The sequence below is a fragment of the Rhinolophus sinicus genome, linkage group LG12 (assembly GCF_036562045.2).
Source record: "Rhinolophus sinicus isolate RSC01 linkage group LG12, ASM3656204v1, whole genome shotgun sequence".
In the NCBI taxonomy this organism is placed as follows: Eukaryota; Metazoa; Chordata; class Mammalia; order Chiroptera; family Rhinolophidae; genus Rhinolophus; species Rhinolophus sinicus.
Genome location: NC_133761.1, coordinates 16076094 through 16094859, shown reverse-complemented (window position 1 = coordinate 16094859; position 18766 = coordinate 16076094). Strand labels below are relative to the sequence as shown.

At 42.2% G+C, this 18766-nt stretch overlaps 1 protein-coding gene across 4 annotated transcripts in view; it reads right to left on the bottom strand.

The window, feature by feature from the left end:
* The window catches only part of SAMD12 (sterile alpha motif domain containing 12), a 360212-nt gene that overhangs the window by 15573 nt on the left and 325873 nt on the right, over window positions 1-18766 (bottom strand). Inside the window, exon 5 of one of the 4 annotated variants that reach the window (XM_074316666.1) lies at window positions 2816-2835. The exons of the other annotated variants lie outside the window; for them this stretch is intronic. Within the exon in view, the coding sequence (XP_074172767.1) occupies window positions 2831-2835 (5 nt within the window). The 3' untranslated portion in view covers window positions 2816-2830. Of the gene's footprint in view, window positions 1-2815; window positions 2836-18766 lie in introns of those variants that run through there. 4 annotated transcript variants of the gene reach the window in all.

Sequence of the window (18766 nt, the reverse complement as noted above, 5' to 3'; positions counted from 1 at the left end):
GGTCCCAAGGTCCGCCTCCCCACCCCCACCCCTGGGAACATTTTCCGGCGATTATTTATACCCAGATGGGTTGGGAAGGCCTTGGTCTCTATCTCCTACCCTCTTAGTCCTTGGTTTTATTGTTTCAGTTAGAATGTGATTGGCTCCTGATCTGTAAGAGGAGTCTTTCTGCAGTTGGCTCTGCAGTTCTCATTGGCTTAGGATGACACCTGTCTCTAGGGAGTTTTAGAGAGTGCATGAGATGAGTGATGCTGGAACACACACACACACACACACACACACACACACTGAGGGCTAAAGAATGCATTTGTGTGCACACTGTCCCTCTCCTTTTTTTCATCCTTAGGTAAAAAACCAGTAACACTGTATTTGTTCCCATACTGGTCCACCACAAGTAAAGCTGCTAGTCTACACTAAGCCTGGAGGCTCAAACACCTCTTGGAAATTGACTCTGGTTCCTGTGGGTTAAATGGAGTATCTGGATTTCAGAGTCTTAACAACTCTGAGGTTCTCAACTTGACTCCATCAGACTCCTCTCTAAAAGGTTCTTAAAATTTTTGTTTTGCCCAGCCTCTCTTCATTTCCATTGACTCAGACATCCAGGGGGAGATCTAGAAATCTCTATGTTTAACAAACAGCTCAGTGATTCTTATAAAGCCCTTGTGGCACAAATCCATGAAAGACTATGCCTTTCCCCCAGTACTTAAATAGTAGTTGTTTGTTATTCTGACAGAGAAAAGTGTGTAGACAGTAGGAAAACTGGGTTATAGTCTGGTTCACTTCATGTGATAAAATACCAAGAATGCTGGATGTAACATAGTGCAGTGACCCAAATATTTGGTTTGAGAGTGGGGCAGACAGAGGTGGCGAGACCCAAGCAAGCTATCCAACCCATTCAAAGTCCTGGGGACTTAGGTATGTTCCATCATCCCAGTATTGTCTAGTTTCTACAGGCCAATTCATGTGCCCATCAATCAAGTAAGCAAACAACGTTTATTCCATTGAGCATTTACTAAAATGCCCAACGCCCTTGGGGCTATAGTGCTTGGAAAGTTTCATACCTGTATAATTGCATTTATTATACGATATTAGAATCACCCGATGATGTGTCTGTCTATAGACTACCGCTTCTCAAATGTTATTGTGTTTAGAAATTCCCTGAAGAGCTTGGTAAAGCACAGGTTTGGGGCCCCAAATGGAAAGAATCTGATTCAGTAGGTCTCGACTGCGTTTATGAATTTGCATTCGTAACAAGCTTACAGGGGACCCCGATGTTGCTAGTCTGAGGACCACCCTTTAGCACTACTGCTGCTAACCCCCAGCTTCTTCAGGTAAAGAGTATGCCTTACTCTTCTCTTTCTGCAGTGTGTAGTCCCAAGGGTGCTCTAGAAAAGTTTGTTGAGTGAATGAATGAATGAATGAATGAATGAGTAAAGGCGACATAAGTGAGGTTAGCAGTTTCTTCAAGTATGAGCAGAATTTGTTCGAGGGACATAGTACTGTTCTCTAATCAAAATCGATTTAGGAATTTCAGACTATACAAGTATCTGAACTCTATACATTCTCTGTGATAACCCCGGACACCTAGCAAGTTCAGTCTCAGAGCATGGTTTCCCCAGGAAAATGGCAAAACCTCACTTAGCTTTACGGCCATCTTGAACTAGAAGCCTGCTGGCAAGTAGCTACCACCTTGTACCACATGAATACGAGATGATACATTTCTGGGAGAAAGTATCCAGGCCAGATGCTTGCAGCATGGATACATTTGTACAGCCAATTAGAGGTAACCTGGTGATTCCATTCTCTGCACTGGACAGAGGCAAGCATCTCAAGTCATTAAATTCCAACAGCCACTCTAAAAGTCCACAGAACCTTCCAGAACAAAGCTCTGTCCACCGGCACAAGCAACAATAAATCTCATGATAGAACATGAAAATACACTGTGAAGTTTAATCCAAGTTGGCACTAACATTCCCGTCCCCATCTCCATAATGTCAGACAGGCTGGCAGATTATATCCTGAGGCGCTGTGTCTCCCCTTGCTTCTGTGCCCCACCTCATTCAGGCACAGAACATGGTGGCCTGTGTGTTTCCCAACTGCATGAATAAACCAAGTTCCTTTTCCTTTTTTTTTTTTAAAGTCATCTTTTCTCCTCTGTAATTTTATTTTAATCTCAAAGTCTTCTCTGTTGACCAATTCAATAGCTTCTTCATTGGGGAAAAAAAAAGCTAAGATTCATTTCTTTAGAAAAAAATTAAATAAAAAATTCGTATTTCAGAATAGTGCTTCTCACATTTTAATATACATATGAGTCACCTGCGTATGTTGGTAAAATGTACATCATGTAGGTCCAACAAGCTCTCAGGTGATACAAATGTTGCTGGTCTTTGAGCGCTGAGTTCCACACTTTGAGAAGCAAGGCCAGAGATCCTGGATGTAGATAGAGCAGCGCTGTCCAATGGAGCTTTCTGCAATGATTGACATGTCTCTATCTGCTTTGTCCACTATGGCAGCCATTAGTTACTTGTGGCTACTGAGCACTTGACGTGTGTCTAGAGCCTGGAGGATATTAATTTTACGTTTTATTTCATTGTAATTCATTTAAATGTAAATGGTTACATGCGCCTGGTGGTTACCATATTGGATAACGCAGCTTTGTAGAGTTGAAAACTGAAGCTGAAAGATTTAGTAAAAAGGTTTCAGAAAGAAGAAACCTAAAAAGCATGGTGGAGCCCCAAATCTTCTCGCCCATGTAGTAAATTTATTCTGATTCGCACTCTCCCTCTTCCTGCTCAAGGCTTCCCCTCTGTTCGCCATCATGTTCCCAGAATCACTCTATAAACAAAATAGTAATTAGGAAGGCCTTTATAAACATTCTGAAGTGCAGGAGATTATCTCGTTTACATAAACCCTTTTGAGTTGGCAAAACCAAGCAAGAAATCTTATGAGAAACAGTTCTTTTGTTATGGGCCCTTTCACCTTGGGGTTATGTCTAGCAGTATTCTGAAAACAGGCTCCAAGGTTATTTCTTTGCTGTGGGTTTTGGCCCTTTGGCCTGGAACACAGGAACAAATGCAAACAGGCCAGACATTCTGGAAAAGTTCAAAAGGAAAAAAAGCTCAGTTTAAGTTGAGTTCCCGCAATTGAGAAGATGCTGAGGGCGGGGAAAGGGTAGGGTTCAGTTTTGTTTAAACTGGATCCATCAGCTCTCAGCAGGTTACAGTCTATATTACAGTTAACAAGGTTTGGGGAGCGTCCCTGGGCTGGCGAGTACTAATTTCCATTGAGGAAAAAGCTATGAGGTTTGGATGTCCTAATGATAACAGATCATTTCTCTGTGTTGGCAGAGCTACAAGGCATATTGCTATGAAAACTGCATGCATTGGGCTATTTCTTTTGTGTACACAGTTTCCCCTTAAAAATACCTACTTGGCCTGAGTTGCAAACCTGCTTGGGGACCCTTGTGATTAATTGCTTGAACTGGCTGGTGGCCATCAGCAAGATCTTGCAATTTACCAGGTTCTACACCAAATTATGAAACGGAGGGTTTAATGGGATTTCAGGTAATAGAGCCCAGATGTCCAGGGCTATGATGTTTGAAATTACACCGTTTGAAAGGTTGCAGGGCTTAAATCTTATTTCTTTCTTGCTTAGTAGATTCCCCTGTTCCCATCTTTGTCATGTTGTATCAGTAAAACGGTAAGGCCCTCATCTTGACATTTTCTACCTAGAGATGTCTGTGCACCTGTGGCCAAGAGCCTGGACGTACATGAGCTCCCTACCCTCCTGCCCAGCCTCGTGGGATTACCTTTCAGCGAAGGATATGGTAATTAACAGCCCTCCCGCCATCTTGCCGCTCTGCAGCACTTACTTCCAAATTACTTTCACACATTTAATTGCATTTTATTCTGTCAGGCTCCAGAAGAAATAGGCTGGGACAAGTATTATTATCTCCATTTGCATGAGGAAACCAAGGAACGTGAAAGTGAAGGGATGATGATAGTTAATATTTGTGGAACCCTTGTGTGCCAAGAAGTACCGTTCCCATGAGGTTTTCGTGCAGCACTTTCTTTAAGCCTCAGAACAGCTTTGCAGTTCATACGATTATCAGCTCCACTTTGAAACTGAGCAAACTTCGGCCCACGGAGTTTCGATCACCCTGCTCGTCACCAGTGGAGCTGGGATGGAAACCGGTACTGTGGCTCTTAGTCACGATGTGGTACCACCTCCCTAAACGAGTATGGTAGCATCACAGACAAGACCTAGCATCTTGTCGCTAATGCAGCATTCATTTTCCATCATTTGTAAGATGGAAGAAAACTCCCAGACACGCTTTTTCTAATGAGAAGCCCCCGATATCCCTATTCCCTGTCCTTCACCAGACCTGCGTCATCTCCGGAGCGCTCTGAGGAGAACAGGGGGATTCCGTTTAATGGCATCCCACTTGATAAGAAGACTTGGCCTAACATTCCAGGCCCTTTCTGATTACACTTCAGCATATCCTGCCAGCCATATCCACCCTACACTCCAGATACAGTCACTGATGAAATTTGTCCTGTACTGACCTTCCTTTCTTTACATGGTCTCTGCTTCCTTCCTCATCCTCCTGCCCAAATTCTCCCCTTCCTACAAAGCCAGCTCACACGCCACTTCAAGAAGGCTTCCCATCTTTACAAAAAGCCTCTCACTCCCTGTTGGGAAATTCTGTATGAGTTTGTTGCATGAACAGATGAACAGTGGAAGAAACAGAATTTCTTGATTGCTGTGCCAGGCATTGTGTGAAACACCGGGGATATAACAATGAATAGCAAAGAGCCTTTGTCATTGCCCTCAGGAAGCTCCCAGTCTAATGAGAGATATGTACACAGGACATGCACTACCACATAATGTCCTGCATGCTATTAAAGAAGGGCAAGATTCCAGGGGGGCAGTGAGAAGAAGGGGTACTCTTTGCTGTTTACAGAATGCCCGGGAACTCTGCCCGCATCTTATCCACCCTCTTAGTTAGGGAAACTTTATGGGCAAAGGGCTTGGACTGTATGCACCTTTGGATAGCCCCTGAGAACTCAGCAGTCTCTAGAATGAGCTATGATGTGATAAATAGTAGAAGTGTGAGAGTCTCTCTCACTGTGACAGGAGAACTGTAGAAGCCTTCTGCCTCCCACCTTTTCAGTGGAAATACAGACGAGAGAGGCAGGCCCTTGCTGCTGCCTGTGGCGGCCCCACAATGGCGCTGGTCCAGACAGAGTGGGTGAGAAGAAGCTCCTGCTGTTTCCTTAGGGTCGGTGTGCAGCGGTGGCCCAAACCATTATTTTCTTCTGTAAGGGACCAATGAATGTTTCATGTACCACCTTAAAATGATAGTTGGGCAAGTTTTCTCCACACCTACTCCTGTCTTCGAGGGTTGGGAAACAGTTCTTACTTACAATGATTCCTACTTCAGTTAGTCTGATTATGTGGGCCCCTCACGGAACTCTACGCAAATAAGCTTTTTTATGAGTTACTCTTCTCAACAGGATCGTGAGGGAATCCTAGGCGGCTGTGTGGCCCAGCCCCATGAAAAGGTCTTTCTGGAGAGCTCGAGTTTGGTTTTGGGAGACGGTAACAGCATTTCACTCATATTCTTGAAGTTTGTTGGAAACAGCTCGTAGAATGGCTGTCATGGCACAACATTCCTATCTTTCTAGAACCGCCAACCTGTGTTGCCCTATAATTTTAAGGAATCGATGTGGGGTAATGAAAATAACCGGTTCTTCCACCTGCCAGTTCTGAGACTGGTCAAGTTATTTAACCTCTCTGAGCCACAGCTTCCTCACCTGTAAAAGGAGGAAAATCCTGTGTATTTCGCAGATGTTTCTGTGAGAACTACTATTTTTCATTGAATCCAACATGCATTTTTGTTTGTTTGTTTAATGTATCACTTAGAAAAGGAAAAAAAAAACCCACTGCTAATTTAACTATCACATGAGGATGTTTTGATAGTTCTAGACAAGGCACGATACTAGCATTTTGTTGCTTTATTTCTTTCACCTATTCAAAAGAACCTGGCAATTTCTACGTCTTCAGGTACAAGTTTCATGTATGAGAGGCAAAACTTTTTCACGCATCCCAGTAATAAAACTCAACACACCTTCATCTACTTGTGATATCTTCTAGTCTTAGGTAGTGTAAAGCTCACAATTTCTGCTTTGCAAAAAATATGTATGAAATTGAGGCCAAGCCTCCAATGTCAAATGTTTGTCTCACAAATGGTGCTCTATTTCCATGACTTTTGGTAAACAAGATACATGTTTGTTACAATGGCAAATTATAGTGTAATATTGCTGAAGCATTTTTAAACAGCAATTAAACTCAACAGATGAAGTACTAATAGTACATATAACTTGAGTGAAGTGATGAATACATAAATGGTCACAGCCAAATTCTTGTATGCAGGGTTGCCATATGCCCTATAGAAATTATAAGACTACCTAAATTATAAAATGTACAGTTCAGAAATGTTAAAATATGACAAAAAAGTGCATCTCAGATACAATGAAATACAGTTAATGAAAGAGCTCATGTTATGGGTCTTGCACTCAACAGATACTCAACAAATCTCAAATTCTTTCCCATTAAATAAAGGAGAATAGTGAACCCCAAAAGAGCACAGGGAGGCGAGACCTCATATTTTTGCAAAGAGATAAAATACTGGATTTAAATCTGATTCTTGTTGGATAAAATTCATATTTCAGAAACTGTAAAACCGTGAATGAGCCAAAGAAATCAAAGTATTTCTCCAAACACTATGTGAGAGATGGCTGCAAATTCTTTATTGCAGCCCCTCTCCTTACCTCCCATTGAGAGATGGCATCGTTTCCCCTAGTCCCTGGAATCTGGGGCAGACCTGTGACTGCTTTGTCCAACAGAATATAGCAGAAATGGCACTGGGCCAGTTCTGAGTCTCATCTTCAGGAGGACTGGAAACTATAGCTTCCTCCTCCGATGTCACTATGCTATGAGTAAGCCCAGGAGCTACATGAAGAGGCTCACATGTGGGAGAATTGGGGCTCCCAGCTGACACCCCAGCTGAGCAACCAGCCATCTGCCTGGATTAACTTTCCAGCCATTCGAGGGCACCATCTTGGATGTCAATCTCCCAGCCCCAGCTGACAGCATGTGGGGAACACAGAAGAGATCTCTGCTGAGCCTTGCCCACACTGGAAAATGATAACTAAATAAGGACTGTTGTTGTTTTGAGACTCTACAATGTGGGGCGGTTTGTTATGCAGCAATAAGTAGATAATAGAAATTCACGCCTTGTTAATTTTCACAGATGCTCTGAGCAAGACCTATTCTAGAACCTTAAGGAGCGCAACCTGGAAGTGAGTCTAGATCTTCTGACTCCTAGACTGAGACTGTTGCATAATTAGTCTACACATGGGAGTTATGAGGAGATAAGCAGGGCTTGTACGGTTCCTACTGTCTTACCCCTTACTTCCATCTGACTGTATGAGGAGAGGAATCTAGGCCAATTCTAGGAAAGAAATAGAGGGGAATTAAAAAATACTCAAGAGAGGAAAAGTTTCAGTATAACGCACGCGCACACGATCGTAAACCTTACTTGGAATATGGGAGCTGAGTTCACGAATTAGATGTGAATGTGTCTGTGAAACTCCCAAGCTTTGTTAGATATCCTGTGGTGGCCTCAGGGAATAATATCCTCATGGAAACAAGCAAGAGTCACTGGGGATTCATTCATCTCAGCCATGGGTTATTGAGAATAGAATCCCAAGAAGACAAAGATTACTTGTTGACAGAATAAAATACAGGCAGTGGAATCAGTCACGTCCTTGTGACAGAAAGGCTCCACAGAGGGACAGAAGTCTGGCTGACCACAATGTCACTTTGGACAGCAGCTAAGTATATCTCACACTGTGGTGAACTTTCTATGCCAGGATGTCAAGATCTTTAGTTTTGACGTCTAGCAGCCGGTGGGACGAAGCTATGGTTTCTGCAGCATGTTAGAGCTGACCATGAGAGCGTGTGCCCTTGTTAGAGACGTCTGTGGGTAAAGAGGCGACACTGTCAGGCATTTCATCTAAAGAGGCTTAAGGAGACAGTTCTTTGTCTAAGACAAATTCCGAGTATTACTGCAGCAGGAAGCATTTTAACAGGTGTATGTATAAGAGGTCTTACAATTAAGATCATGAACTTGTTGCAACGATGCTGCTAAACTTTTTTAATATCAGAGGGATTATTCATTATGAATTTGTACCAGCTAGACAAACAGTTCACCAAGTTTACTAGTTGGAAGTGCTGAAAAGGCTGTGTGAAAAAGTTAGATGAAACCAACCTGAACTTTTCGCCAACAATTCATGGCTCTTGCATCACGACAATGTACCAGCTCACACGGCACTGTCTGTGAGGGAGTTTTGAGCTAGTAACAAATAACTCTATTGGAACACACTCCCTGCTCACCTGATCTGGACCCCAATGACTTCTTTCTTTACCTGAAGATAAAGGAAATACTGAAAGGGAGACATTCCTTTTTCGATGACATTCAGGACATCAAGAGTAATATGACAGCTCTGATGGCCATTCCAGAAAAAGAGTTCCAAAATTGCTTTGAGGGGTGGACTAGGCACTGGCGTAAGTGCATAGCTTCCCAAGGGGAGTACTTCAAAGGTGACTATAGTGATATTCAGCAATGGCTATGTAGCACTTTTTCTAGGATGAGTTCACGAACTTCATTGGCTGACCTCGTCTGCAAGATGCTATCTATCATGGGTTATGGATGTTAGAAACTTGGTGTGTATTTTGGACATCAAGAAGGGGAGGAAAAGTATAGAAAAAAAAGTACTGAGTTGGAGCAGTTTGGGGCCATTTCACATAGGGGGCATATGGACTGTAGCATAACAAATACATTTAGTGTTGAATGCAATACAAATAGCTGTTGTTTATCTTTGCTTTAAAGCTAGAGCACTCATGAAGTTGTAATTCTTTACCAGGACTTGCTGGCTGATGACACGCTCCCATTTCTTAACAAAATTAGCAGCATAGGAGACAATGCCTTACAGCACAGGGACATAATAAATCAGAGAGGAGTAGAACGTACAGCGGCACGATGGCTGGAAGTGGAGGTTGGGGAGCATCACTACTTAGATGAAAGGTCAAACAAGGGGGGCAGGATGTTACTGCAGTTTTTAGAAGTAAGGAGAATGTATTTGAAGTATTAAAAAAAAATCTGAATAAGAATGATCAAGCTAGAGGAACATAACTTTTCTACATGTGGGAAAATCTTTCTATTTCTGTTTTTTTATATATGAGGTATGACAATTAAGTTCGCAAACTCATCCTGGAAATACTGCTACAAACCTCATTACTGAATATTGATATGGTCACCTTTGAAGTACTCCCCTTGGGAAGCTATGCACCGACGCCAGCGCCTCGTCCACCCTTCAAAGCAATTCTGGAACTCTTTTTCTGGAATGGTCATCAGAGCTGTCGTCATATTACCTTTGATGTACTGAATGTCATCAGAATGTCTTTCTTTCAATATTTCCTTTATCTTCGGGTAAAGAAAGAAGTCATTGGGGGCCAGATCAGGTGAGTAAGGAGGAAGGGTGTTCCAATACAGTTATTTGTTTACTGGCTAAAAACTCCCCCACAGACAGTGCCATGTGAGCTGGTGCATTGTTGTGATGCAAGAACCATGAATTGTTGGTGAAAAGTTCAGGTCGTCTAACTTTTTCACGCAACCTTTTCAGCACAACCAAATAGTGAACTTGGTTAACTGTTTGTCCAGTGGGTACCAATTCATAATGAATAATCCCTCTGATATCAAAAAAGGATAGCAACATCATTGCAACAAGTTCATGAACTTAATTATCAGATCTTCGTGTAAACCAAGTTATAGTCAAACTCCTCTATTTCAAAAGTTAGGGTCTGGTAATTTCAATAATCTAAAGAGAGGTGTTGGCAAACTATAGTACCTATAAGGCAAATCCAGCCCATCACTTGTTTCTGTAAACAAAGTTTTCTTGGAGCACAGCCATACCTGTTCATTTTTGTATTGTCTACGGGGGCTGCAAATTACATTGGAAGAGTTGAGTACAGAGATCATATGACTCACAAAGCCTAAAATATTTATGATATGGTTACACACACACACACACACACACACACACACACACACACACATTTGACTCCTGATGTAGAATACCAAAATAAATCTAAATATTAGTAAAAGACTTTACAAAGTTTATATATAGCAAGGAAAATTGCTGTTACCAACTGCTCTCTATGGATATGTATGAAGTGTCCTTTCATCAGCACTCGGGCCACCTTCTGTGAAGTAACACAGTAGAACAGAAGGAATAGCAAGGACCTATACACAGTACCAATTGGTACTAGTTGGTAGAGGACTGAAGAAACAGAAAAAATACTGAATTGAAGCAGTTGGGGCCCATTTAAAGTAGGAGCATAGGTTCTGTGGCATAATAAATAAACTGATATGCACAGTGAGAGATATAAAACATTTATTTAGGTGCTTAAAAGAGTAAGTGTCAGTACTCTGGCAAACTGTTAACTATTGGAGTTTCTTCTGAATGTTTTTTGATAAACATGAGCATCGCATCAATATGGTGTGAGACTCAGGAAACCACGGATTTGACCGTGTGACTAACACATATATGTAAATAGTCCTTCGCTATATACCCCCCGACATTAATTTTTCCTTTCCAGTCCCAGCTTTCATCTCTTAAGCCCTTGCAATAGTCTCTTACCTAATCTCTAACTCTCTATTCTTCTGCTCTAATTGATTCAAAACACTCTTACCAAATTAGTCTCCCTAAAAAAAACTACTTTTCTTGTTTATTAGCTCAAACCCATTGAATACAGACGATGGGCAAGAGATTGTGTTAGATTGTGAGGGAGACTCAGAATTGGCTAACGGAGATTTAGCCCACTAAGTGCTTGAAATACTAGGGAGGAAAGACAATATACTTATAGAAAGATAAGTAACAGTACAAGATATTAGTTGAGGCAGAAAAAAAAAAAGGTTTATTGGATTTCACATAAGGGAGTTGCATAGATTGGTCCTAGAGCGGGTGGAATTTGAATTGGGTCTTGAAAGAAAGGGGAAAAAGCGGGGAAGGGCATTCTGGGAAGTTAGTGATGTTGATCTCCATTCAGAGACCCCCTACGGCTCCACATCCCTCACAAGATAAATTCCAGTGTACAAGGCTATATTTGAGGCTTTCTACAATCGCTACCCAACCATGCACACCTTCCACCACATCTTTCACAAATACATTCTCTCCTGATTACTCTCAGTGCTTTCCTGACTCTGAATTTGGGGTATGCTACTCCCAATAGTCAGAAAAGCTTTCTGTTCCCTGTGCTTGTCCAATTCTACCTATTCACCGAGGTCCAACTTGTCCATGGGGCCTCACCATGGGGCCCTATTCCAGTGGTTGGTCACGAGTAGCCTGCAGCATGAAAGCATACAGCTCACACCACATACAGCTCACAGCCCACGTTCTGCGACACCAAAGTTGGTCTGTACCCAAAAAGACAAGTGCACCAATGACAAGCTTGGATATCAAATTGCTATTGAATTGAAGAGCTGAAATCCTTATTCTCAACTTATTTACTTTTTCCACTGTGGATCTGTAATACATGGTTCACAGCCTGGCACTGGTCTGCAGCCCACGTTTTAAATAGCACTGCTCTAGTCTAACTTCATCTCTTCTTCCCATGAATCTTTGAAGAACTTGTTGTCCATTTTAGGGGCTAAACACTGGTGGCCTCTTGGAGTTAATTAATTTGCATGAATTGCCAGCATTTGACATTGGGAGGCTTATACTTCTTTGAAAAATTGGCAGTTGTGGCATCATTGTCCCACATTCTGAAATGGCAACAGTCGGCTGTAGCTCATCAGATTTTTTTCAGTTCCCCACACTCCCCGTTGCACTTCCTGTGCTCTCAGGCCAGCTCACCTCACTCTCTTTTTGATGCTTCGCTGAAACCTGACGGCATCTGTGCTGGCCACACTGAGCTGCGATGTGCATTTTGCTGCTTTATTTACATTATTACACACTCTAATTGTTTGCTGTGTGTATGTCTTTTGTTTGTATCTCGATGTACATTCCTGGAGGGGAGAGACTGTGCCCTGTATTTCTTCTCAGTCTCTCTCAGGAGACAGCGCAGTGCCATATACATAACAAACACGTGCTTAATAAATACTTTTCCAAGAACCGAATGAAGAAATGACCTGTTCTGTTAGGTTATACATGTAAAGTACAAATCCGAAATCAGATGTACAAAGTCATTTGTCTAATCCTCTCTGGTGGATTAAAGGCAGCTACAAATTCTTTGCTACCTCCTCTCAGTGAGAAGTGGGGATCTATTTTGCCTCCCCTTGAATCCAGGGTGGCCTCTGACTGCTTCGAGCAGGGGAGAAGGGTGGAATGACGCTAGGGCAGTGTTAGACTTGGCCTGTAAGAGGAGGGACAGCTTCCGTGTAGTCTGACTACCCTGCAGGAGAGACCAGGTAGAGCAGCCCTGAGAATGTGTGGAGACGGGGAGGGCTCAGGTGGGCCAAGTCTTCCATTCATGGCTGCCAAAGCTCCAGGAGTGAGGACAGCTGTCTTGGACCAGCCCTGCCACCAGCAGAATACCACATCGGATCCACATTCAAGACCAGGCGAGGATGAAAAGTCATTCAGCTGAGCCCTGTCCCAAGGCTCAACCCTCAAAACTGTGAGACATAACAGTTGTTGGGTGAAGCCAGTCGGTCTTGGGCGTAGTGTGTTACACAGCAATAAATAAATGACATAGACGGATCTCCAAGTTTTCACTGTTGATCAGAATGGCATCCTCGTTATCAATGTTCAGGTCCTTATTTATCCTTTTAAAGTTAAGGCATACATTGAAAATGATACTGCTTGCCTGGCCTTCTGGGTCAATGGTTTGGGTTACTCATGGATGGAGGGACCGGTGATGTGGGAGTTCTGCCTACGGCTGAAACAGTGTGTCTTGGCACCCATGCCAGTGTGAGTGAGAGCTCTGGTTACGCCGAATTCCATCGTCACGTCCTTCAGTAATGGAAACGGTGAATAATATTCTTGTTCTCTACAGCGATTGTGCTGGGCTATTCATTTTTAGTTTCTATTTTACAAAGATAGCTCTCTGTTATTTTGATATGCGTAAATAATCTGGCCACGATTCTGGACTTTATGACTTTGTTTCTATACAATTAGGCTGTGGAATATGAAATTCGATAGGCTCTAAGAAATGTTTCATTTCGGTTGCCAGAGTCTAGAAGTCCTTAGAAGTGTACATTTTGAATAAAAGCTTACCTCCTTCCCAAGAGTCTGTTTTTAGTTAATCAGTACATTTCTCTTCTACCAGTCTTATCACATTGTTAAATCATTTCTCAAAAAACTATTCTCAACTACTCCCATGTGTTTCTCAATTTTCTCTTGCAAAGCCAGGGAACCAATTGGCAACAATCATGATTCAAGCTAGTTAGCAGAGAAACAAGATCTAGACTTGGCCAAGGTAGGAAAGGTAACAGAAACAGAGTTGACAGGTACTTCATCCCTTCCTGATGCTTTATCCCCATTAAACAAACAAATAAACAAACAAACAAAAACAAATCAAAGCCTTTGCAAAAAACACCTCTCCCATATTTTCACATGGCCACTTTGTAATCATTTAACCAGTGACCATGTAAATATGAAAAACCTGTCCTTTTGCCAGAGGTTTAAAAAGCAGGAAGGGAGGGAGACATATTATGTACAGAAAAGAGAAGACACAGAGTACAGTTTGATCATATAAAGATTTCTGGAATAACAGAAAACTCCTTGAAGTTAAACTGGGGGAAAATGAATACTCACAACAAATTGGACTCCCAGTGAAAAGAAATGACACATGAACAAAATATTTTTGTCTCCTCTGTTGTGTATTTATGGTCCTGCCCTATGCAATAAAATAAATATAAATTCAAGTCTATAGTAATTAAAACAATCTCTGCTTACAAGTGATTCACAATCTAGTGGGAAGGGAGGTAGAAAGAGAAAGTAACTATATGCTAACGGGAGAAGAGGGCCATGAGGGGTGTGAAAAACATGTTAGAAAACATAAGGAAATAGTAATTATATGCAGGGAGTGGGAAGAGGCATTTAAGCTGAGTCTGAAGCGTGAGTAGGATATCTCCTGGTAGAACTAGAGGAATAGCATTTCTGGAAGGGAGTTTTGCTGAAGCCAAGATGTGGCAGAATGAAGGAGCAGAGCTGTCTCCAGAAAGGCAGGATGTGAAAAAATACCAGATATGGCTTAGTCATAGGATGAGTTAATTGAGTGAGGGGTGGGGGAGAAAGCAGGTTGCCGTGGCTTGCCACCTAATCTAGCATTTGGAGCCAAATCATGAAGAGACATGTATACCAGGCTAAGGCGTTTGCATTTCCTCATGTAGGCAATGGGCAGTTAGGAATCTTTTAAAGTAAAGGGTGTGCCATGATCACATTTATGGTTTAGAAATTCCACCCTGTGCTGGTACTGCCGGTAGGGCGATCGTGTATTTATGTGTCTTTGCAGCGACTGTCACACCTGCCCCTTCACCTTTGTTGGAGTGACTAGTTGATTACTACTAATTAGAGAACAGAACAGCATGAGAACAAGGTCCATGTTTGCTTTTGTTCAGAGCAGACTCCCTGGACCAAACACAGAACCTGGCCCAAAGCCGAGGTTCAACAAGCACTTGTCGAATGATTCAAACTATTGAATACGACTGTAGGCCAAGCAAGAGACGATGAAGGCCTGAATCAGAGCAGCACCCGTGACGACAGGTAAGCAAGAAGAGCTCTGATTAACATTTCAAAAATGAAAATCTTGGGTTAAGTCTAAGAAGTGTGGCAGGAGGAAGGAGGAATGTTTAAGGGGGCCTCTGAAATTTCCAGGGCAGGTGACTGGGGAAAGGACAGTTATTAAACAAGCAGGAGGAAGAGGAACGGCTTTTTCTGAGAGGCGAGGATAATGAATTTGGTTCTTGACACGTATCTGAGAAGCCTACAGAACATCCAGGTGGCGACAGCACGAGGGCAGGAGGCAAACTGTCATAGTGGAAAGAACTGAGAAGACAGAGGACCTTGGCATTGGGCTTTGTCACATAACCAGCTATGTGATTAGTTTCTTTTAACTCAGAGGATGTCATTAGCTTCTCTTAACTCAGGTTTCTAACTTATAAAATGTGGATGATAAGAATCTCTGCCATCGCTAACTCAGGATGATTTTATGATAATTTGAAATTTTAAAATGTATGAGAAGTGTCTTTTAAAGTATACAGAGCTTTATGAGAACTCGTGGCTATTATTATTATCATTGCCCTGAAAGACTGCAGTGAACCCCTTCACCGAGAAAGGTGCTCGTCAATTCAAGGTCAGATGTTTAAAGCATAAAAGCCACCTGATTTTTAAAAGCTACACACCAGTCCCTCCCTTTCGGCCAGCAGTCTTGTAAATTACTGTGACAGCAGAGTAGTCTGAAGAAAAATATCTCTCCATATGTCTTCTACGGAGAGCGATATATTCCATTTGAAGCCGAATGAGGAGATAGTAATATGAGGATTAAGAGGTGTGTTCTGTTGCTGGGGAGGAGAAAACAACTCACGCTCAAATAAATGTCTTCTCTTCCCAAGCTCTGAAGTCTCTCCTCTTTTCAGAAAACCAAACACAAATCCACAAATCCCTCAGCTTAACACGCCCTCACTTCTACAGTTGTCACTTCCTTCTTCAGCCATCATCCGGGACGCTGCCCCTCTATATGAGGCCCATGGATTCGGTGCCTGATTCAGACAGGGGTGAGTCACCCCCATGCTACCTCCCATAGCATCTGGATCTCCTGTAGAAGACAGACCTGCTGAGGGTCTAAGAGCTGAACACGTCTCAGCATTTTGACTTTAGCTCAGGAGAAAGGTTTTGTAGGAATCTGGTGGATAGGAACAGAAAAGGGTCCTCACTTCAGATGACTGATTTCAGGATTCCTAACACCAAACACAACAGCAGCTCTGCCCTGACATGGAGGTTGACTTGAAGTCTTTGGTTAGAGAGGGGTTCCTGTCCTCAAAATGAGCCGTAAGCAAGGACGCCTAACAGGATGGAAAAGTTGAGCTTCTGAGAACAATCAGTAGGGCTGTATCTTTTGCCTGTCTCAAGTTCTTTGATGTAATAGAAAGGCAATAATGTGCCTGGGAATGAACTCATAAACAGTTATTCATTTTATAGGATAATAAAAGTGTAGCAAGATTGAACTGGGATTTAGGCAAAGAATAGGGCTGGCGGGAAGGAGATCTGGTTTTTCTCTTGCCAATTTGCTCACTGTGTCATCTTGAGCAAATCGCCAGGTGGCTCCTGACCTCAGTTTTCCCACCAGTGAAACATGGATAGAAGCGGCATGGTATTGCAGGCAAACAGGCAATGGTAGTAGCAACTGTAATATATAGTGAAGATTTACTATGTGCTAACCTCTCTTCTTGAACTTGGGATACATTCATGAATGAACAGAAGAGAAAAAGAATTCTTGCATTCATGAAACTTGCATTCTAGTGAGGGGAGAGACAATAAACCATTCACATAATCAGTAAATTGTTTTGTAAGTCGGAAGTTGATAGGTGCTATATGAAAGGAAAACAGATAGAGTGGGTGATGTGAATTTGGAGCATGAGTGTGGGTGGGGAGTACCCTGCAGCTTTGGACAGTTCTAAATTTTTACATTGGCTAATGACTCCCCTCATTCATAACACATAAATAATATAACAATGTACTCAGGTCATAGGTTGTTGTGATGGCTCAATGAGGGGAAGAACAAGCACTGAGAACTCAAATGTTACAATTGTTATCTTTATTTCCTCACCTCAAATACTTTGGCTCCAAAATCATGATTCTCAGATAACAGTTATAGCAACAAAGGGCAGTATTTTAAAATCACAAAGGAAACCAAGGATATAGTTTAGAACAGGTGGTTTGCTTCAAGATATGGCCAATTATGGAAACAACAGCAATGCTTGTTGAAAGAGGCATATCTTTAAGATTCACAAAGGACAGATGTCTGCAGGCTACAGCTTTAGTTCCAGGAGTCAAAACAGAAACCTCAAAAACCAAAAACCAAAAAAAATCTCCCCAAACGAAAAACAAATAAAAGGATTTATAAATTTTAAAACAAAGCTTTAATTTTATAACAAGTCTCACAAGCCTCCAGAGGCTGGTTCTTTGGAGAATGACACACCTGAACGATAATCAGAAAGGTAAAATTGCTTCTTTTGGGTAGCAGCATTAACAGATATGATTTTTTTTTTTCTTTTTCATGCCAAGAACAGAGAGCTTCTGGCAGAGGTGTGAATTTCAGTGCATCTCTTCTAGAACTGCTGACCTCTGTGGGAAATGCTCAAGTCCTTTGATGTAACTTATTGTCGAACAAAGAGTATTTTTGGCATTAAAAACATTTTCGGTTTCTATCTGTTTCTATCAATCTTTTTTTTTAAACTTTTATTTAAGTGTATTTTTCCAGGACCCATCAGCTCCAAGTCAAGTAATTGTTTCAACCTGCTTGTGGAGGGCACAGCTCACACTGGCCCATGTGGGGATCGAACCGGCAACCCTAGTGTTATGAGCATTGCACTCTAACCAACTGAGCTAACTGGCTGCCCCTGCTTCCATCAATCTTTATTCAATGACACTACCATTGCTCACTTATTGCAGTTATTTCTCAACTGAGACTTCTCGAAAGGGCAGAGGGTTGGGAGAGAGTGTATATTGAAATGAGCAAAAGATTTTCTTGCTCCTCCCCTCCTCCACCATTTGCTTATAGAGGTCATAAAATCACTCATGGAAGAAGACATTTTATTATTATTATTATTAGAAAATAGTAAAAGTATCTCTGCTTAGTCTCCTTTCTGGATTAGGTAACTGCTACACATCTTGAGGCTGAGCCTAGCAAAAAACTATGCCTCATTCATTCATTCCCCATACATTGAGTGTTACGTTCCAGGTGCTGTGCGAGGTCATTACAGACATAAAAACTCATGAAGGCTCATAACTCCAGGGAGAGGCTTCTGCTCTGAAGAGAAGCCTGGATTGTCTGGAACCCCTAACAACGTCATTCCATTCACTTTATAGAGAACTCAGCCTAGCTTCCCAAATGCTGCTGGGAAAGTTGTGCTGCCAGGGCTTTCAGAGGCCGCTGGCTCCCAGAAAAAATCTGGAAGTGATCTGAGAGGTGAATGGATTTGGTACCATGCTGGGGGCAGCAGAATCATTACATTCACTAACTGCTTGCAGGGGAATAGGGGTAACGGGCCAGAACCTTCCTGGAGCTTAGTGTTCAGGAGTACGACTAAGTCCCCAAAAGAACATGTTAAGTGATTTAGGCAAGTTGATTTCAACTCAGCACAACTTTATGAAAGGACTCCTGAGAAGCAAGTTGGACCTGGACATGTAAAGATGAGGATTAAACAATCCCGGCCTTGCAGGAGTTTACAGTTCAAGTCATACCTCGGGACAGGCCAAGTGCAGCGGGGGTACTCAGGGCTTCACCTCAATCTCAGCAGCTTTGCGAGAACAAATGATGAGACTTGGGCTCAGAAAAGGAAAGTGACATGGCTAACATGTAGTGAATTATAGTTTAACCCCCAGAGTAGTTTCAAGCACCTCTTCAGGCATTTTAGGAACGGGGTTTCCAGATACAGACTCGACTCAGCCAACTTTCCAGTTACAGAATTCATATG